Source organism: Tenrec ecaudatus, chromosome 4 (assembly GCF_050624435.1).
Source record: "Tenrec ecaudatus isolate mTenEca1 chromosome 4, mTenEca1.hap1, whole genome shotgun sequence".
Classification (NCBI taxonomy): domain Eukaryota; kingdom Metazoa; phylum Chordata; class Mammalia; order Afrosoricida; family Tenrecidae; genus Tenrec; species Tenrec ecaudatus.
In genome coordinates, this window is record NC_134533.1 from 104,677,466 (window position 1) to 104,700,353 (window position 22,888).

At 42.5% G+C, this 22,888-nt stretch overlaps 1 protein-coding gene across 1 annotated transcript in view; it reads right to left on the reverse strand.

Annotated features, from left to right (window-relative positions):
- The window catches only part of SLC35F2 (solute carrier family 35 member F2), an 82,220-nt gene that overhangs the window by 18,114 nt on the left and 41,218 nt on the right, over positions 1-22,888 (reverse strand). Inside the window, exons 2-3 of the mRNA XM_075548750.1 lie at positions 4,700-4,875; positions 1,117-1,244 (exon numbers count right to left, since the gene is read on the reverse strand). Of these exons, the coding sequence (XP_075404865.1) occupies positions 1,117-1,244; positions 4,700-4,875 (304 nt within the window). The remainder of the gene's footprint in view (positions 1-1,116; positions 1,245-4,699; positions 4,876-22,888) is intronic.

Genomic DNA, 22,888 nt, shown 5'->3' on the forward strand with positions numbered 1-22,888 from the left:
TGGAAAGTAGGGGAGATATGGGTAACAAAACACAAAACTTAAAAAGACTAATGTTACTTGTCATACAGAGACTGGTGGAACCCCAATACTGTGCCCTTAGTCCCCCTTCAGATCATAGTTCAATTTCCAGAAAAGTAAAATTTGAAAAATCCAACTACCATCAAGTCAATGATGACTCATTCGAGAGCCTGCAGGGCAGAGTTGGAATACTCCCCCAACAGTACAAAAGGTTTTAATTGTGTAGAGGCTGCTAAGTAATTGTTTTTGTTTCTTTCTTTCTGAAAAAGGATCGGTGGGCCAAGTAAGTTTGGGAACCTATGCACTAAAGTAAGACTACATAAAACCTGTATACACTTGTTCCGATTTACCTATAAATTCTTAACGACACAGTTAAGAATGAATCTCCTCTGTTCCCTAGGGACTGCCAGCTCAGTGAGAGAAGGAATGCATTGAAAGCTTATTCACTCATTAAACTGTGCAGTCTAAACTTGGCCTCGGAGCCCATCTCACTGTCGCCTCCATTTGCGAAACCTTTGACATGAGGGATGGTGACTCCGTGCCACGATCCAAACCCAACAGCAGGACAGCTGAAACCGGTCTTCCTCCACGCCACGGCGTTGAAAAGTGCTGCTGTGGAGGAACGTGTGTCTTCCAAGGCAGCAAGACTAAAGCTACTCAAGGGGGTGTGATTTGCACCTTTGGCTACCACATCTGCCCAGGGTGTCCGGGGGTTCCTTTGTCTTGAACATACACTTGTGCTCTGCTGCACTAAGGCAGAGCCCCATGCTGTGCCTGAGCATCCACCAGAAGAACACTTGTCAGAATCAGGCGTCAATTGCCAACTAAATATTTATGATGGTTTTGGTAGGAGCTGTTCTAATCTGCTCCTCTGTTAGCAATTTGGGAACTGATTAACGTGTATACATTACCACTAATTCCGGGAAACACTACTCTTTAGAACATATGCTCCATTTGGGAAACAGACAGCGACCACCTGTGTTTAGGTTTTATTCAAGTGAGCAGGTTTTCAGGAAACGTAGGTGAGCTAACACATGTGGGTTTGGTTTCTTCTCTCGAAGCTGTGAAATCTCAAGTGGTCAGAGGCCTCCTTCTTACCTGGACACTGGTTAGAGTCGTGTACTGGTATGCTCGGACAATCATGTAATTCGCTTCCACGTCTGCTAGTCCCAATAAGATGTACTTCCACCATTTTCGTTTCAAGATGTATAAAAGGTTATCGCTGCCTGGTTGAAAGAAGTCTGAATGAATACATGTTACTTGCAAAGGGCATCGCGCATGTTAATTTGGAGATTCAAGGTTAAAGCCAGGGTTTCTCATGTGTTTTAAATGTGACACCGCTTCTTTTTCCTTACTACATCTCCCAAACACCCTTGGCAGCTCAGTAGAGTCATTTGCATGTTTGAAACACAAGACGTCACCATAGACCAAGGGCTCGGTGAGAACAGTGGAGAGAGAATTAGGAGGTGGACAATGGTCGCCTTTCCCATTCCCATTGGAACAGAAATATAAAAGTCCGGATATGGGTTTGTACGTTGTTATTCCTGACAAGCCACAGGATAACCTGGCAAAGGAAATCCTTTCCTGTGACTTCATTGGCTGTTTGACTTCTATTCATGGGTTTCAACAAAGGACACTCTGCGGGAGGTCATGTTTCTGGACAAGAGGTGCGTCTGTGGGTGAAAATGAAGTCGGCGATAACTTTGAGAAAAGGGGTTCTTGGAACCACTGCATTAACACCACTTCCACTCAACTGCCGTAAAGTCAGATCAACCACTGACCACTTCAAAGGGTCTGGTGACACAGGAAATGTAGGTTTGGCATCTAGATGAGAAGGCTTTATGGTGAGAAATGTATAAGGAAAGAAAGGTAGTCGGAATCATAGCGGACTGTCATTGAAACCCAATTAGTAGGAACGCCTGGAAGCACAGTCTTTCTCTGCAAGGGATGGCACGAAAGGCACTTAGCAACCAGCCCTTGAGGCCCCGCACTGCTGTCTGTAACCCACTGACTTCTTGAGGGTCAGTGGTTTGCCACACGCCACGCTTGAGCAGTACACCGCGCAGAACACTTGCCAGAATCAAGCACCAATTGCCAACTAAATATTTATAATGACTTGAGTAGGACTTGTTCTCATGTGCAGAGCACAACCAGCCCTAATTGGAGGGCTATTCTGTTTCCAGCTCCGAAAGCTCTTGCCAGATTGGGTGTTTGCCTCTTCAGGTGTTTCCCCGCTTAAAAAAAAAAAAAAATAAGCTATGTATAAGAATGTTACTGATATCCCAGGGCAGTGGGTTTTTCTTTTAATAGGACCTTTCTGGCGAGGGTCTTGTAACTCCCACAAAATGGTTGGGCAGGACTATGCAAATAAGACATGCAAAATTCTTGCTGGGATTGACTGGGACTATACAAATAGGTGCCTGTGGCACACCAAGGGGATTGGTCCCTTTTGCCATCCTGCTAGGTTTTAGAAACAGTCAATCCTGCAGGTTGATCTCACTACCATCAACAAGAAGCGCCAAGACAGAGCACACCCTTTGAGTCCCTGCACCAAGAACCTCCTAGCTCCAAGAGACAGACAGTTGTAACAATGTAGAGTTCTAACACCGCAGAGTTTGATAGCACTGGAGGCGCCTATGGGAAGGGACAGCAGTGGCATAGGGCAGCAGCAGCACAGGACCTGCAGACGGCTACTCTGAGTCCCCAGTCCTCAGAGCCAGACAACTAAATGCCTTCAGGCAGGAGGCTTCCTGGCAGGGTACATCTGGACCCTTGTCTGCAAACTAAAGGGCTATAACACTTGCCCAAGCACAGCAGAGGGCAGGACCAAGCAGAGACCTGCCTGTGGGCACACACACTGCCCTGATCAAAGAGTGGTATTTTGAGTTGTTCTTGTTACTTCCAAGATGTTCTTGAATTGAAACCTGCTACTTCCCTCGTAAGCCTCATAATCAGACTGTGGGTTCTGTGTGGTTATTTCAATCACACTTAATTTATTCTCTAATGTCCTCGTCTCTCATGAGAATAATCAGCCTCTTGGCTATAAGCAGCAGCCATCACAGAGCAGTCTTAGAGCCTGGACTCGGGATCAGATACCGAGCCTGGAGTCCAGGCTCCACCAGAAGTTCCCTATGTGACTTAGAGGAGACCTAACTGCTATCTGCTTCTGTTTCCTCATCTAGCGAACCCAAACCAAACCCCTGTTAGTGACCCCGTAGGACCTTGTAGGGTTTCCAAGGCCATAACTCTTTACAGAAGCAAACTGCAGCATTTTTCCCAATGGAGCAGCCGGTGAGTTTGAACCACCAATCTTGCAGTTGCCCATTGTCATAATTACATAATTTCAAGTGGCTTGAAGATATAAGAAAGTGTATGGGTAGTGTTCAACCTGTCAATCAGGTCACAACCTGTCAATCAGGTCACAGCCTGGTGGTGCCTCCTTGTGAGCGTGGACTTCCGTAAGGAGGGACCTGGGAAGTTCCCCTTCTCTCTCTGCCTTCACTTTCCTGCTGGCTGACCCTGATGCTGCCACCGCCATTGGATTCACAGGACTTTGCACCCACCAGCCTGTGACTTTCCTGCATTCTGCATCATTGCATGTGGCTGCGTGAGTCTAAAGAGGGACTTATGGACTAGTATTGGACTTAGGGACTTGAGTTGAACTGGGCTGGAATGTTTTCTCAATATATAATTACATCTTGATATAAAGCTCTTTCTTATATATGAAGTTAGCCCGGCCTAACACACTGGTCAAGTACTTTTAAACCACTGTGCCCAGGGCATCTTACGCATCTATAAATGGTTCCTGAGTCGTGTGCAACTTTAATAAGTTAACTTATAACTTAGGTAAGCAGAGTAATTACTAGTACAAAGAGTCTGGATCTAGTTTTTCCCATCTTTGTGTATAAATAATTCTTTTTTTTTTCCGGGGCTGGAAATCAATTTATTTCTAAAACATTTCCATATGCAAGGAGGCGGATCTGAAGTATCATGTATAAATAATTCTATGATAGTTTTAAAACAGCTTAAACAAACAAGCAAACATGGCTGTTGACTCCAATCTGAATCATAATGACCCTAAGACAGAATATAACTGTCCCACAAGGATTCTAAGGTTATAATCTTTACAGTAGCAGACTTCCTCATTTTTCTCCCACAGATCAGCTGGTGGGTTTGAACCACCAATCTTCTGGTTAGCAGCCACGTCTAACCACTGTGTCCCTAGGGCTCCCCAACCTGTGACAAAGATACTAGTTCCTTGTCTTTGTTTCTCTGACAACACAGACTTGATCAACATAAAACTGGTGCTGCATTTCACATTTGCCATTTATCTGGAAATTCCTATTTTACAGAAAGAGGTTCTTAAGTTTTTAACTCTCTTTGATACTGCCTTTTAATTTAATCAGCCTCACGGGAAAAAAAAAATGAAGCCTAACTTGTATGTATCATATATATATAAACAGATGGTGCTGCTTACTTTAATATTTTGGAACATTATCGATAATATCTAGTCACTGGTTTTCATAGATTCCAGAAATATACTTTTCTAGTAACTTTTATAAATATACTTATAGTTTATTTACTTTGTTCTATGTCTCAATATTAAAACACCTGGAAGTCAAAAAAACCTTCTTTATAAAAATAATTTTGCTAACAAAGGAATTCCCCACATGTGACATACCTGATCGAAATGCCAGCATCACTGTATAAATGAGGAAGAGCAGGCAGTAGTTGATAAAGCTCTGTAGCATGGGGGTGTTCACTTTGTATCTTTCTGCCAAATACTGGCTGGTGATGGCTGTCCCACAGATAGACAGAGACAACATCTGGCCCAGGACAATGGTTTTCAAAATATTCCTAAAAGATGAAGGAGGAAATCAGAACAATTTGCAAATAAACTATCCCTTTTAAACACCAAGCACACACACACACACACACACACACACACACACATTTTAGTGTTAAACATAAAGGAAAATGTGAATTACTCTGCCCCCCCCCCCCAAAATTATCATGATCCAAATTCTCCCTTCAAAGTCTAGCTAGACCAGAGGGTGATGTACCCTGGTACAGATAGGAACTGGAAACACAGGGAATCCAGGACAGATGATCCTTTCAGGACCAATGGTGTGAGTGGCGATACTGGGAGCCTAGCGGGAGAGAGGATTGGAAAGGGGGAACTGATTACAAGGATCTACATGTGGTACAGACAACAGAAAAGTGGGTGAAGGGAGACATCAGGCAGGGAAAGATATGTCAAAACAATAATTTATAAATTATCAAGGGCTCATGGGGGGGGGGAATGAGGACCTGATGCTAGGGGCTAAAGTGGAGAACAAATGTTTTGAGAATGATGCGGGCAATGAATGTACAAATGTGCTTTACACAATTGATGTATGTATGGATTGCAATAAGAGTTGTATGAACCCCTAATAAACATTTTTTTAAAAGAAATACCTCATCCACAACTGGAAAAAAAACTGGTGTTTCTTAATTTTAGGTCATCGTTTACATCATATGCACTTAATTGTTCAATGTTGAGAGACTACATTTTTATTCTTTAGGACATTCTAGATTATGTGCCCCAACTCCAAAATGATTATATATATATGTATGTATATGTATATATACGTATGTGTGTGTGTGTGTGTGTATATATATATATATATATATGGAAACCCATTTGAAGAAGAGTGGGATCCCCCATGCTAACAACTGCAGCGTGGGGAAACAGGTCGGAACAAAGAAGGGCAATGGTGGAACAACCTAAGGCAATATCTACCCAAGAAGAGCGCTTCCCAAGAAGAATGTAGAAATAGCCTTTTTTTAACAAAGAGATTTACCATATATGTATATATATGTTAATTGTGGAGAAATGAAGCTAAAGAGACACTGCTGGCTAGATGAACCAGAAGTTGTTAGACATTTTTGAAGGAAACATTTTTTCTCCATGATAACGTTCCGTCTGATTCTAGGAGACAGAGTGGAGGAACAGGAGCGTGGGAACTGCAGTAGTTGATGGAAACGAGATCACAATGGCTAGACAGTGAGATGATAAGACAGTGGAGAGGAAACACCCTGGGGAGCAGCGGCATTTAAGATCAAGAAGAGGAAGTGGAGCTGCGATGAGGGGCACGGACAGAGCACTGAGGAATGAACTCGCTGGAGGCCAAGGGAAGTCAGTCCTCTCTAGTCTGAACTATAGCAACTCTCTCAGCTAGATCTTCTTCTCCACTTCACTCACCCCAAGTCCAGGACTCACACCAAGTGCCTTTCTGAATGTGCACCTGATGGGACTGTCCCCATGTCTCAGTGTTCCCCTTTCTCCTGAGAATAAGGCCACACTTTAAAATGGCCTCCAGGGTACTCCACTCTCTGACCTCTGCCTACTTCTCCAGTCTCATCTCGGAATTTTCTCTCACACCTTATTTCTTTTTTAATACATTTTCAGTTTTCATACATTTAATGCATTTCTTATAAGATAGCTTAAATAGAACCATAAAATATAAAATCACCATGCTTCCAAATATCCATGCAAGAGCCTAAGAAAGCAAATGCTGGCGACACCAATATATAACTCTAATGCTCTCTCCCAGCCTCTTAGCCCTAATGATGTAACGGCCATTAGGAACTTTATATTTCTCATTCCTTGCCATTTCTGCACACAACTCACTGATTGTATAAATGCCTGTTTGATACTAGCAGTTCTGATGGTTTTTAACCTTTACATAAATGGCATCAGATCTATGTAAACCCCAGCAACATGCTGAGAGTTGTGAGGCTTCTCCATATGGATGCTAGTTTTAGTTCATTCCTTTCCATTACTAGCATAGCAATCCCCAACACAAATAGGCCACCCTTTATTTATCCATTCAGTTGTTGATTAATAGCTGCGTAATATTCCAGATATGCTTTGTTTTCCTTTATCATTAATGTCCATGTGTCCCGGGGTACCTATCTAAGGGTTTTTCTAGCTCCTAACAACCCGGTGCAGGGAAAACACAGAGGTGTAAACACATCATCCCTTTGGCATTCAGGCTGGGCTCTGTCGGCTGAGAAATTGCAGACAGTTGCCTTCTTCTGGGAAACACTGTATCCCATCAACATGACTTTCTTTTTTGTATCATGACCATTAAAGGAAGTGCTTGCTCTGAAGCTACTCCTAAGAGTCTAATTATTGACCCTGCAGTGAAAACGCCTTCAACTTCTACTTGTTTTATTCAATTGCTCCCCCAGGACTTAAGGCTCCTTTGTGTAGTGTAGACTGTTGCTCACAAGGAGAAGGCATGCTGTTAAGGAGTAGTCAAAACCGAAGACGTTTCATTAGGCTGGTGGAATGAAATCTTCACGGAGCTGAGTAAAGGGCCCGGACATACTCCTACAGGGGGATGTTCTTTCTAGGGAGGCTCCGCCTGCCACATCTTACCTAATGAGGTAAGCCGGACCAGGGGACTGCTACCTCTTTCCCTTGTGCTCACCTGTCCCTGAAGGGCAGGCATGCTTTGCAGTGATTCTGAGTTTTAGGCTTCTCCATCCTAGACTAAAAGAATTCACCCTTCCACCTGCCCTAGGAGGTCTCAAGAACCTAGAAGCCACAGCCGATGTGTGAAAAAAAAAAATACAGGCATCTCATGTCATTTTCCCCAGACACATATGAAGGAGCTTCAAAAAAAACTCATAAAAGATGAAATTTAAATATAATGGAAGAGAAACAACACTTTAATCAAAGATCACAGAATTGTTCCATGATCTCTGAAGTCCCCTTGTTGTTTCTCTCGTGGGATCTTGTGGGAAGAGGTGCCTGTCTGAAGAGATGGCTCTGATTTTCCTGTGTGCATTCAGTGGTCAATGATCCCTTCAGAGTATACAGTCTCACAATAACCCTGAGTAAATCTCACTGCCCCCAAGCTATCAAGGAGAAAATTAGATTCAGAGTGGTTCAACATTTGCCACAGATAATCAGTTAAAAACAGAGCAAGTTCCATATTCATCACTATTTCAAGACAGGATTAGAGGCTCAATTTGAGTTAAAAAAAAAAAAGTGTGTGTAATTTCCCTTTCCTTTCAGGAAGGAGCAGCAGCGTTCAGGGTTGATAGGAATTTACCAACCACAGCTTTCTTAAGTTGAGGAGACAGGCCCAGCCGATGGGAGTGCTTTGAGCAGCCCCCTGTAGAAGCAGAGATCACACCCAAATGATCTGACCACTGCACAGCTGTTCTCCTCCTATGGCTTATGATCGTGGGATAATAAGAGATATCAACCCTGACTGTCCCCTTCTTTATCTTCCTCCTCCCTCTTCCTTCCCTGTCTCTTTCTTCCTCCCCTCCTATGGTAACTCAATAACAGAGCTGACATTAGAGACCCCCCTCTTTCAACGATCCTTGGTCCTCAACTTGCTTGCAGGAAAACTCGGTACAAGCATGTTTTCTCCCCTCCCAGAATCAACAACACTCTCTCTGCACAGCCCGAGGGAACGGGAGGTTCACATTACAAAGCACTGAAGATTGAATCAGGGACCAAAACTTCAGCAAACGCAGAAGAAAATGCCAGGCCCCTAATGGACTTGAAAGCAATTCTAAATAAGAAGCAAGTGAGAACAAGATCTTAGAGGCACTAAATGCTGTTCAAAAATTGACGACAACCCTCTAGTAAGCTCATATTTGCATTCTAAAATAGCACGATCAAGCGAGCTGTCCTCCTGTGATAAAATAGAAGCCTCTTCTAAAAAAAGGGGGGGGGGGGGAAGAGTCACAAATTGCGTATGTAGATTCTCAGTTACAGGAATGCACTTCCTTGGCCCTACATCGTAATGACCTCATCTCTAATGGAGAGGCCCAGGGCTGGAGAGAGAAGCTGAAGGGGGTGGCGAGTGAGCCAAAAGCAAGCAGGGAAACACTCAGACTTGTAGAGGGAGGTACCAGAGGCCTTCACACACGGGGAGCCCTGCTTACGGTTTCATCACAGGGTCCTAGCTGTGTGACTTCTGGACAGAGGGACTTTGGGGGCTCCCTTCTCTCCAAAGGAAGCATCTCATCATGGGATATATCCTGTCACCATTTTCTGTAGAAGTTAACTTCAATGGCAGGATATGGCCCAATGCTAAGCAGGTTTCCCAAAGCAGCTTCATGCTGTGGGAGCCAGGCCACCAGACAAAACCAAAAGAAAAAAAATAAACAAACATGCTAAATCCCTGGTGGGAAAACAAGTAGCAGAGAAGCTGAGAATGGATCACTGGGGATTGCATCACTCTCTGAATGGTCTTGGGGCCTGCAGAATAACTCAAAGCAGTGGTTCTCAGCCTCCCTAATGCCGTGACCCTTTAATACAGGATCCTCATGTTCTGGTGACCCTCCCCCAACCATAAGATTATTTTCGTTGCTACGTCAAACTGAAATGTTCCTACTGCTATGACTCGGTGACCCCTGTGAAAGGGTTGTTCAACCCCCAAAGAGGTCACAACCCACAGGTTGAGAACCGCTAACAAAGAAGCTAGGCTTTTAAGGTAGTTTATCTCTCCCTCTTCTTTCTTCCAGAAAACCTGAAACATATATCTGTTTTTGTTTGTTGTTTTTTTAATCATTTTATTGGGAGCTTGCACAACTTTCACCACAATCCATACATGCATCCATTGTATCACTCACATTTGTACATGTTGCCGTCATCATTTTCAAAACATTTTCTTTCTACTTGAGCCCTTGATATCAGCTCCTCATTTTTATATTTATATCAGTGTTCTCATAACCCTTGATAACTTATCAATTATTTTTTTTCATGTCTTACACTGACCAATTTCTTTCTTCACCCACTTTTCTGTTGTCAATCCCCCTGGAGGGGTTATATGCAGATTACTGTGATCTGTTCCCACTTTCTCCCCCATCTTCCCCTTCCCCTCCTGGTAGCACTACTCTCATTATTGGTCCTGAGGGGTTTATCTGTCCTGCATTCCCTGTGTTTCCAGCTCTTATTTGTACCCATGTACATGCTCTGGTCTAGCCAGATTTGTAAGGTGGAATTGGGATCATGATGGGGGAGGGGCATTAAAGAACTAGAGGAACATTTTATGTCTCATTGGTGCTATACTGCACCCTGACTGGCTTGTATCTTCCTTGTGACCTTTCTGTGAGGAGATGTCCAATTGTCTACAGATGGGCTTTGGGTCTCCACTCTGTACTCCTCCTCATTCACATTTATATTAATTTTTGTTCTGGGCCTTTGATACCTGATACCCGATCCCACTGATACCTCACAATCACACAGGCTGGTACACTTCTTCCATGTGGGCTTTGTTCCTTCTCAGCTAGATGGCCACTTGTTTATCTTCAGGCTTTTCAGACCCCAGATGCTATATCTTTGATAGCTGGGCATCATCAATTTTCTTCATCACATTTGCTTATGAACCCATTTTGTCTTCAGCGATCATGTTGGGAAGGTGAGCACCACAGAATGCCAGATTATTAGAACAAAGTGTTCTTGCATTGAGAGAGTACTTGAGTAGAGACCCAATGTCTATCGGGTACCTTAATACTTAACATATAAATATATGTACATATATCTATTTCTCTATCTTAATATATAAATATATTTACATATGTACATGCCTGTATTTAGACCTCTATATATGCCCTTTGCCTCCTTTTACTTTCCTATTGTCCCACTATCATGTTCAGCTTTCGTTCAGGTTTCATTAATTCCTCTCCGTTGCATTGTCTTTGATCAAGCCCTACCAGACATCCTATCCCCTCCTCACCATCAAATTTAGATCATTTGTTGTTCCCTTGTCCCTGGATTTGTTGACACCCACTTCCTTTCCCCTGCCTCCCCCTCTCCCATGTCCCCCAGAACCATGGATCTCCATGTTTTCTCCTCCCGATTGTTTATCCCACCTATCTTATCTAGATAGACATGCAGCTACAATAATAAGCACAAAAACAAGGCAGAGCAAAGCAACAAAAGAAAACAAAAAGACAAAAAAAAAAAGCCTATAAATAGTTCCAGGTCTGTTTGTTGACCTTTAGGAGTGTGAAAGACATATCTTATGCCCTTTCCACCCCCATAGCATTTGCACACATGCTTTCCAAGGAAACCCACTGTTGTTAAGTGCCATTGCGTTGGCTCCAACTCACGGCAACCCAAGTACAACCAAATTATATGTTGCCTAGTTCCGTGCCACGTACACATTTGTTGGTGCACTCTAGTCTATTGTTATGGCCACTGTGATTTTGAGTATCTTCCAACCTCAGTGACTTATCTTCAGTACTCTATTAAAAATATTCTGCCATGAGCAGTGATATACAGGGTTTTCATTGGCTAGAATTCATAAGAAGATCACCAAGGCTCATCTGCTCCATCTCTTAGCTCTGCTGAGACCTGGACACTGTGGTGAAAGAGTCATGGAGTGGTTTCCAGCTTCAAAGCAGCATTCAAACCAAACAGCATGACAACCTGACAGACGGATGGTGAAAATGAAGCCATACTTTCTCTTATTCCTTTAATCAACAACTAAGTGGTCATGTATTCTTCAGAGTTTATTGAGCACCTCATAGGTACCAGGAGGAGAGAGAGGAGGCTTTCTACCATAAAGAGTTACAGTCTTGGAAACCCACAGGGGCAGTTCTCCTCTGTCCTATAGAGTCGTTATGACTCTGAACCAACTTGATGACATGAAGTTAATATGTGCCAGGAGTCACACACTCAACTGATAAGAAACAAGATTAGAAGTTCAAGTCTGCCCAGAGGCACCTTGGAAGAAAGGCCCTGGTGATCTACTTCTTTAAAAGCAACCATCAAAAACCCTCTGATTCCGACCCAGAAGATTCCGACGGATAGCAACCTGTGGGAGCAGAGTGTCTTAAGATGAACTCTGAGAAAGGAATCAGTGCCAGTCTCTGAATATGGAGATCCTGGTGCTAGAGTCTCTGAACACAGAGAACCTGGAGCAGAACGCTGTGCCTGGCTTCCGAATAACAGAGTACATTTACGGGACACTCTGAACCTCATTTACTTCTTCAAGTAGGACTGGATCAGCAGCTTCCACAGTTAGGCAAGACCCAGTAGGACAGTGCTGACAGCTCAGCCCATGGAGCGGATGCACTGTAAGGTTTGGGCTTCACCCAAGGTCAGGTAGATACTTTCCCTCTCGCTCCCTGGGAAATAGCCAGAACACAGCATTCCACAAAAGTTCAGTTATACTGCCTATTCCTGGCTTTATCTTCCCCTCCAAACCATAGTCAAATTGGCCAAGATATTATTTTTTCTTTGCCTCTGCTATCCTTTCTAATTGTGATGGTGCCCCTCCTGTCCCTGGTCAATTCATGAGCTGGCTCTCATATCAACCCTAGAGGACAGAGTAAAACTGCTCCTATGGGTTTCAGAGACTGCAACTCTTTGTGGGAGTACAAGCCCCATCTGTCTCCCAAGAATATTATAGCCCTTGGGATTTGCACAGTACTTGGCACATTGTCAGAGTACTTAATGTATGTTTGCTAAGTGCTGGACATCCTAAGGAGCTTTCCAGGTGTGTTAGTCCGGCTTGACTAGAGAAACAAATTCATAGACACGCATAGGTGTATTAGAAAGAGCTTTATATCAAAGAGTAATTGTACATTGAGGAAACATGCCAGTCCAGTCCAGGTCAAGTCCAAAAATTCCATATTAGCCCATATGTCTGATACCAATCTACAAATTCCTCCTCAGACTCATGCCACACATGCAAGGACGCTAAATCCAGGATGATCACAGGCCAGTGGGTGTAAAGTCTTGTGGATCCAGTGGCATTGGAGGCATCTCAGTGCTGGGGTGGGTCTCTATGTGGCTCCTCAAGTTCCAGGGCTTGATGAAGCAGAGTGTGGTCCTTGCCTCCAGTGAGCTATTTATCTCCGTAGCACCTCCAAATGAGGTCATCAAGCTTGATGGGCTAAACTCCACCCCTTCACTCTTAATGGGTCTCAAGGCGACACCAAATTATGTAACTAGCACACCAGGAAATCAGATGAACAAAATGTGGTACCAACATACAATGGAATACCCTTCAATAGGGGGGAAATAAAGTCTTGATACATGCAACTCTCCGGATGGAATTAGAAGACAGTAGGCTGAGTGAAATAAGTCAATCACAAAAGAGCAAACTATGACTTCACTTTGCTAAAAAGACAGGAAAAGGCAAATGTATTGAGAACAATGTTTACTAATGATTACCAGGGCAGGAGAGATGAATACAAGAGTGCTGGGAGACAATGGTGATGGCGAGATCACTCTGATTAAGGGTAGGGTTACACAGCTGACTCGGGAAATTACTCCCAGTAAATTGGGTCCACCAGTAAAATGCTCAACTAGCATTGTGTAATAGGTACAGCAATGGCAAAACAAAAGAGTAGCTACTGAGACGGCGTAGGTACAACCAACCACCTGATGGGATCTAATTCTTTGATTTAGAGGTCTGCGGTTGTTAGAGGCCGTCAAGTTTGTTCCAACTCATACTCACCCTATGGACAACCTAACCAAACACTGCTCAGTCCTGGGCCATCTTCACAATTGTTCTTATTGCATTCTTGTTGCAGCCACTGTGTCAACCTAGCTTATCAAGGGCCTGTGTCTTTTTTACTACCCTCCAGCTTTACCAAGCATGATGTCCTTCTCCAGGGACTGGTCTCTCACAATAACATGTCCAAAGTACATGACACCAAGTCTTACCATCCTTGCTTCCCACAAGCACTCTGACTGTACATCTTCCCAAGACAGCCTTGTTTGTTCTTTTGGCAGCCCATGGTGCTTTCTATATTCTTAAAATGTATCCATTCTTCTTTGGTCTTCCTGATTCAATGTCCACCTTTCACATGCACATGGCTTGGGCCAAGCTCTCATTAGTCCTCAAAATAACAGCCATGCTTTTCACCATGTTAAAGAGGTCCGGTGCAGCAGAGGCACCCAATGCAACACTTTGTCGGACTTCTTCACCGTTGCTTCCATGAGCACTGACTGAAAAGCCAAGCAAGATGAAGTCCTGGATACCTTCAACTTTTCTCCACTGGTCATGACATCGTCTATTGTTCCAGTTGGGAGGGCTTGGGTTTTCTTCACATTGAGTTATATACACACTGAAAGGGGTGAAATCCTTGATCTTCATCAGCAGCGCTTCAAGTCTTCCACGCTTTCAACAAGCAAAGTTGTGTCATAGGCATACTGCAGGTTGTTAATAAGCCTTCCTCTATTCCAGATACCTCGTTCTTCTTCATATAATCCAGCTTCTCTGATTATTTGCTCAGCATTCAAATTTGAAGTTTTAGTGTCATGGTTTCATGAGACATCCCAGTTCATTGGTCTGATAATTTGTTTAGTGCTTCTGTTTTACCTCCTAGTTCAGGGTGTAATATCTGGGGGGTTAAACATTTGTAGGCAGCCAAACTAAACAAAATAATTGGTCTCTAATCCCTTGGATGACAGAGGAAGAAGAGTGTCATCAATTAAAGTGTTGCCCCCCGCCCCCCGCAAAAAAAAAAAAGTGTCAACTAGGCCAGGCCATAATTCTTGGGAGTTTGGCAGTTACATAAGATGTAATTTGACAGTTATGTGATGATGTAAATATCCTCATGGTGTTATCTTATGTGATCTGCCAATCAGTTCTAGGAGCTTAAGATGGGCTATAACATCTTTACTCAGGTCACAGGCCTGATCCGATAATAAGGGGAGTTTCCCTGAGGTCTAGCTTGCATCACTTTTTATTTTACAAGAGATCAAAGGAAGGACAAGCAGAGAGAGAGAGCAACCTGATTACCACCAAGAAAGAAGAGCTGGTCGTGCAGCATGTCCTTTGAGCCTGGAGTCTGAGCACTGAGAACCTCCTAGTCCAGATCCAGGGGAAGATTGATGCCAAGACATATTGCCATCTCCAAAGAACTCAAGGTTCCCAGATGTTTAAAGGAGACAAGACTGCCCTGAGAGCTGGCAGAGAGAGAAAGCCTTGGCTGTAGGCAGCTGGGCTGGTGCTCTGAATCTAGACTTCTGGCCTCATAGAATGTGAGCGACTAAATTTCCCTCCGTTAAATCCGTCCCCCTGAGGAACTTTGTTAGAACAGACGTAGATAATGAAAACACAGTCAGGACTAGAAGATACGGAATGTGTGGCTAATTGCTCCTATGAACAGCTGCCTTTGCCAAGATACCAGCTGGTTACCTGGTAACCATAACTGAACATGTTGACCAAACATTCTATAAGAGAATCCTGATAAGAAAGGGGAACGTGCGGAACATATGACATATTATTATGGACTCCAGACTGACAGTTGGACGAACTCCTGAAATTATTGCCCTGAGATCATCTTGAAATCGTAAACCAAAAATAATCCCTGAAGTCTTTTGAAACTAAAGAACAGCTTCCTGCAACTAGTAACAACTGTCTGCCTTGAGCATTATGTTATGTTTAAGACTTCCTATATAGGGTCAAACTGGAACAGCATCTCAAAGGATTGCATAGGAACCCTGGGAGAACAGTGAGTGTACATTAATTGGCTAAGGAGGGTGTGAATGGTCTCACAACTTGAAGAACGTAACTGAGGATACTGACTGATACACAGAGAAACTGATGAGAATCTCAGCAACAACTGAAAATGTCAACGAGAGCTATGTGTGCAGCCAAGTGGATAGGAGGGCCAAGACTGCCCGGAGCAGGTTCACAGAGATGGGACTTGATCACAGGAAAGGTAAACGGCTTCCAGGAAGAGATGAGAATGGGAGAAAGAGGCAACGGTGTAGGTGTTTGTCTAATTTAAGCTTTCGCCAGTTTCAACTGAGGGAATCCAAACTGACTCCACGTGTGTCCGTGTAGAAGTGTCTTCCATAGGATGTTCAATGTCTGCTGTTTCCAGAAGCAAACTGACAGAGCCTTCTTCCACAGGGGTCTCTGGGTGGACTCAAATCACAGACACTTTGCTTACAGCCAAGCACCTTAGGCATTTGCCCTGCTCAGAGATTTCACTGAAGCACTCACTCACGCCCATGGAGGCAATGCTGACTCATAGCCCCTTTGTGGGTTTCAGAAACTAACTTTACATTAAGGAGAAAGCCCAGTCTTTCTTCCAAGGAACTAGTGGTGTTTTGAACTGCCCACCATGCGGACCACAGTCCAATGGGTAACCACTACACCACCAGGACTCCTGACTTAGACGTTAGTCTTATGTAATATATGCATGGGACATGACGCTGGGGTCTCTTCCTTTCTTTGGCTGTTCTTCATTTACAAAACATTTTCAAAACAGACCCGCAGTCTTTGCCCCAGTGTCTATCAGAATCACTGGGGAGATTTCAAACCCAGTGACCCCGGGACTTGGCCCAGAGCAGCTGGATCAGGTTCTCTGGGATGGCGACCTATATTAGTATATTTTAAATGCATCCACAACAGTTGGCTCAAACAACAATGATTGCGAAGACAGCACAGGACTGGGCAGTGGTTCACATTGGTGTACAGAAGGTCGCTTTTGAGGTCAACCACACCTAACACAACAACAGATGTATATGCAAACCACTAAATAATCCTTGTGAAAGGGAGGAGGTAAGAGTTCAAAATGACTAATAAAATCAACTGTCTGGATGCAAATGACACTTTCTCCCCTTTCTGTCTCAATCAATCTTTATGGCTCAGGTGCGTGCTGGCTGCTATGGTGCATGTCGTTGGCTACAGGCAGGATTTAGGATGGAGCTAAAAGGCATCGATGAAGCAAAGCTACTTTGGGGAGATTTTTAAATCCATCATCTCTGCCACCTGAAAATGACAAGCCTTTCCCAAACATCTCATTCCCAATCTGAAAAGAAATCTTCACTTAGTAAAATTCCTCATGTTTCGCACAGAGATTATCTCGTTTCTATTGCTACAATATTTTTTCACTATATAAAAAACAGGCTAGAAGATAAATTACTGTAAGAAGGAGTAGTTGTTCTTTACAAACTGACTAACAATCTAGGTAACCTGTTGTATTCATCTGTCTCTACCAACTATCCTTCAAAAGTGTCGCCACTGAGCACATAGGGGACAACGTTACGAAAGCTCCTTAGACATAAATAACCAAACATCTTGAGGGAATGAATCCTTGGGTCTCAGGGCCATAATCTCAAAGGACACCTAGGTCAATGACATAACAGTTTACAAAGACAATGTTCTCTGTCCTACTTTGGTGAGTAGGGGCTGGGGTCTTAAAACACTTAGTGAGCAGCCATCGAAAGTGCCATAATTGATCTCTTCCCGTCTAAAAGAAAAAAATAATAATGAAAATCCAAAGATTTGTAGAAAACAATTAATTCAATGGATTAGTAGTCCACACAAACATCTGTTGCCATGGCCCAGACACCAAGAGAACTAGATGGTGCCCAGCTACCACCACCCACTGCTCTGAAAATAGACTGCATCAGAAAATCCTGGTTAGAGTGGGAGAAGCATGTGGAACAGAACTGGGCATCAGAAAACAGACCAGACTTCAGATAAAGACTTGTGGGACCCCCAACATTGTGGTCCTTAGCCACCCTAAGGTCTGGAACTGAATTCATCCCTATGTTAGAATCCTCAAGCATTTACAATCTAAAGGGCAGCATTTGCCCAAACACAAAGGATTAGGAAAGAAGAAGGGATAGAAACGGGAAACACTGGGAGGAAGAGAGATACGTGATGATGTATTGAGGGGGTTGAAATAAACCAAATGTGTATAAATTGTTGAACATAAAACTGATCATCTGCTTGGTGAACCTTCACCTAAATCACACGAAAACTTTGTGTTGCTGGTTTTTGTTTTTTGTTTTTTAAGGAAAGGAAACTAACTACACCTCAGTAAAGAGGCTGTTCCAAAAAAGTTTTTAATGTATTCATTAACAAATCATCTAATTCTAGCAGGTGTGGTGGAATGAAATTTCTTAACATTGTTCTTCTAAGCCAAGTCTCTGTAACTCCTACCAAATGACTGGGTGGACTATGCAAACAGTGTATGTGTATCACTAAGAGAGGGGATTGGTCAGTTCTCCTTAACGACTCACTGGCTGTAAGGATGAGCTGTCTTTGAAGCAGAGAAGCGAGAACCCACAGGACTTTGGAAGAGCACTCCAAGATCTCACTCAAGCGTCAGAGGCCTCCAAGACCAGATGCAGTGTAGACTGTAGCACAGAGACTCACACACACACACACACACACACACACACACATCTTGGGCACGTAATAAATTTTATTTCCTTCTGTCCTCTGGCTCACCCAGCCTTTTGGTAACATATAGAACAAAAAAGTCCAATGCAGCAACAAGACCATGGGGTACCTTCTCCTTATCTGGCCCAAGACTATGGAAGTGTGAAGCAGAGTGACAGGTGGGCTGGCTTCATGGCCCATGGAGGCAAAGCCAAGGGACCATATGGCTGAGAGGCTGAGAACCAGAGAGAGACTTGGCTACTGGATGAGGAGCCCCATGACTGCATCCCTGATGGTATCTGATCCTGACTTGTGCTAACATATTGACTTCCCTAATAAACCCTAATTGAAAACCTTGCCAGTGAGTTCTGTGTGGCCATTGCAATGAATTATTGAGCCCAGAGTAGATGCAGAGTGGCATGAGAGGAATGCTTGCTGTTTGAATAAGTAAAGAAGGATGGAGTGTGGAGGCAATGGGGAAGCCAGAGGAGGTCAGATATGTCCACCTCCATGCCATTAATTGCAACAGACATTAAAAAAAAGAGTCATTAAAACCCAACATGCTCATGTAATCAATGCATGTTCAAAACTCGGGGTAGCTAAGAAAACCAAATTTTAAAGAATGTATACATTATTAACTTAAAAGGACAGAAGAGTGCGTTTTTTAACTATGTGTAAAGAAAACCCTCACTTTAGTAGATGCTCAGTACATGCTTACGTTATTGACATGTCAAAATAGAAAAGTGAAAGGTAAACAAATTGTGAAAAGGGGAGTCTTAGAAGTGAATTCAATAAATCAATTAGTGTTGATTTCGATTTGGAACACGACCTGTGCAGGGAAGAGGAAACAGTGGGTTGCATCATGTTTTGTTTCGTAGAAGGCTGCACTCAGGCACATTCCTTCTAAATATAGGAAAGAATCCTCAACTTTGAATTAGACTCTATCCCTTATTAGTGTTGATGTAGTTGAATAACTTAGTGTTTACTAACCTTGGTTTGGTTTGGTCTTGCCTTTGAATAGGTTTAACACGACCATGAGGGAGACCTGGTGGTATAGTGGGTTAGACGTTAAGCTGCTAATCACAAAGTCACTGGTTCAAACCTACCAGTCTCAGAAACCCTGTATAAGGTCACAAGGAGTTGGAATTGACTCCGTGGCAGGGAGATGACCACCATTAAGGAGCCCTGGTGATTTAGTGGTTACGAGGTGGACTGCGATCTTCAAGGTCTGAAGTTCGAAACTACCAGCTGCTCCAAGGGAGAAAGATGGGGCTTTCTACTCCGGTAAATAGTTAGTCTCAGAAACTCACAGGGGCAGTTCTACCCTGTCCTGTAGGGTCACTGTGAGTCAGCATCAACTTAATGGAAGTGAGAGGCGGCACAATGATTAAAAGCTCACAATGGTTAAAACTAAAAGGCTGGCAGATAAAACCTGCCCTACCATTCTACTCCATAAAAACTATACTCTAAACATATGACAAAAGAATAATAATTTATGAATGATGAAGGGTTCATGAGGTGCGGGGGAGTCAGGAGTGAGGGGGGAAATGAGCAGCCGATATTAAGGGCTCAAGTAGAAGGCAAATGTTTGAGAATGATGATGGCAACACATGTACATATGTGCTTGACACAATGGATGTATGTTTGGATTGTGATAAGAATTGTATAAGCCCCCAATAAAATTATTTTTTGAACTTATGATCTAGAAAACCTTATAAACCAAACTCACTGCCATAGTAATGTTGATTTTAAATGGGTTTGATGCAACTAACAAAAACCTAATACCAGCATGGTAGACTTAAGGGTTAATTGATGTAGCCTACGTGAACCTCACTTACACACACACACACACATCTTGGGAATGTAATAAATTGTATTTCCTTCTTTTCTCTGGATCACCCATCCTTTTGCTAACTTTTGGAACAAATAAGTCCAACACAACTTTTGGCACTGATGGAAATGTTCTACATCATTCAATACCATATCCACTAGCCAGTCCCATGTAGCCATTGAACACTTAAAATATCAGGAATATGAATGGGGAAATAAAAATCTAATGTTATTTAAGTTTAAGTTTAAAATCACATACATGTGGCTACCACATTGGACAATGTAGCTCTGGACCAGTACAGTGCAAGAGAAGTTTCTGCAATGATGAAACTGTCGGAGAAGTGGCTATTTGAAATATAGGTAGAGTGAACAAGGAACTGAATTTTGTTATAGAATTTTAATTAAATAACCACCGGTGACTACAGTATTGGAAAGCACAGTGTGGCAGTTACATGACCTCCTGTTACTTGAGTGAGGGGGTGGAGTCTGGCCTGTCAATCTGGTCACAGCTTAATGACCTAATTTGGAGGCCAGACCCACTTTCTCTGCCTTCGCTTTCCTGCTGTTGAAAAACACAGAGACCTGAAGGAGACATGTGGAACCCGTGCCAGCATGGAGATGCTTCCACTGCCACTGGATCCACAAGACCTTCTACCCACTAGCCTGTGATCTTCCTGCATTTGGCATCATTGCATGTGCTGTGTGAGTCTAAATAGGAATTTATGGACTATGGACTAGTATTAAACATATGGGCTAATATCGGACTTTGTACTTGATCTGGACCAGGCTGGGATGTTTTCTCACTTTACAATTGCTCTTTTTCTTATACACATATGAATGTCTATGAATTTTTCTCTAGTCAACCCAGACTAAGACACACAGCTTCTCAAATTTTAATGTGATATGAATCACTGAGTATCTTGTTAAATTGTCAGTTCTGGTTTAGTAAATTATTAGTCTGAGAGTCTACAGTTCAAATACATTTTTTGGTGATGTTGAAGCCCTGGGTACATGTTGGGCGGCTGACTGCAAAGTCAACAGTTTGAGATCACCAGCTACTCCAATGGAGAAAGATGAGGCTTTCAACTCCTGTAAGGAGTTCCTGGCTCAGAAAATCATGAGGATAGTTGTCCTAAAGGGTCATTCTGAGTTAGAATGGACTTAATAGCTGTTCATTTGGTTTGGGTTTGAAGCAGTTGGACCGTGGACAACACTTTACAGAGCAATGCTTCCAATTCTGGGGTCTCTCAACCACTGGGAAGCCACTGGAAACAGCGCTGTTCAAGACTTTTTTTAAACACTTCAAAAAGATTAAGTGAACCTCTACACATTGTTGGTAGGAAGGTAAAATGATATTATCTCTATTTTAAAGTGGATTTGGGTGATTTGGCAATTTAACTACAACAAGAGGAAATGCACACTAGTTTATAATAGCTACTATATTAAAAACCCACAAATTTACAGATAAATGAGTATATGCTGCCATTTATTTAGAAAAAGGAAGTCGAAATGTTCATTTTTTTTTAGTGTTGGTTAAATGGAAAAATTTTATTTTTTTAATACCTAAGGACAAAAAGTAAGCATGAAGTAAGTATTGTATAGCTTACTATACCCTTATTTTGTAGATTTACCCATGTAAATATTTTTCATAATTTTTAAAAGTCACAACTCAAAACAAATTAAAAGTGTACTTCATGATGTTTTAAGTTGGCACCCAAACCAAAAAGGAATTCTTTCAGTGACTTTAAAACACATTGATGGTACAATCCTAATAAAATATTCATAAGAATGAAAAGAACTGCAGAATATCATAAAGTGCTCTCAATAATTGTATTACTGGAGAGAGTGGATAGTTCTTTGGGGGCTATGAATATATGCTAGGAGATAAAGTAAATAGAAATTATATGCATGTATTGATTTTTGGTGCAGGAAAAAGTTGTACATTATAATAGCGAAACTTAAGTGAAATCCCTATAGTTCTGAATTTTATAGGATGTTAGTGTTAACTCGTGACATATTTACAAACTTAAAAAAGAACCAATATATTTCCTAACTGTAGACACTAAAAAGCCCTAGAAACAATGAGCAAACCAGTACTAATGAGCATGCCTAAGGTTTGGATTTATGGCAACTAACTGCTACTTCCCACTAGAAAGAACTCGGATTCCTGAGAGAAAGGCTGATTTCAGAATGGGCAGAACATCGTGGCACACCAGATGAGAAGACAGCTAAACCACGATTCGAGGATTAATAATGAAAGAATATTCTGAACCTGCTATCTACGATAATTTGACACACCTCCACTTCACTTAAGTCCATGGGTTAATAACAACATTTTAAAATAAATATCCATGGGCTTAGCATCTATATATTCAGCCATTCATGGGTGAAAATATTTGGGAAAAATAAAAGGCAATTAAGTAATCAAGGCAATCTCTCAAAAGCTAAGAGAGAGCCAAAATTGCTATTTACATAGTACTAACTTTGTATCAGGCATTATAAGTAATGTAGCTAGAGGTGATGTAAAGCACAGGAGAGGGTATGCTTAAGGCACCTGCTGTTATGTAATGATGTAATCATCTCCCATGGTGTGGGCTGATGTCTTCAGTTCTGATGCAATGTAAGAGGATTAGGTTGAGATCCAACACCCTTAGTTCCTCAGAAGCGCTGATCTGATAGATATGAAGGGAGTTTCCTCAGGGCTGTAGCCTGCATCCAGCATGTGATGGGGGCCTCAAAGAGTGCATGAGAAAATATCCTTTGTCTGTCCGTTCCGTTTTTTTAGGAGCTTTTTCTTTCCCCTTCATTTTTTTCAGCAACTTTTTGAAGCCCCCTCAGATACTGGCATCCTGGCAAAAATCTCTCACTTTTCACTCACTCCGGAT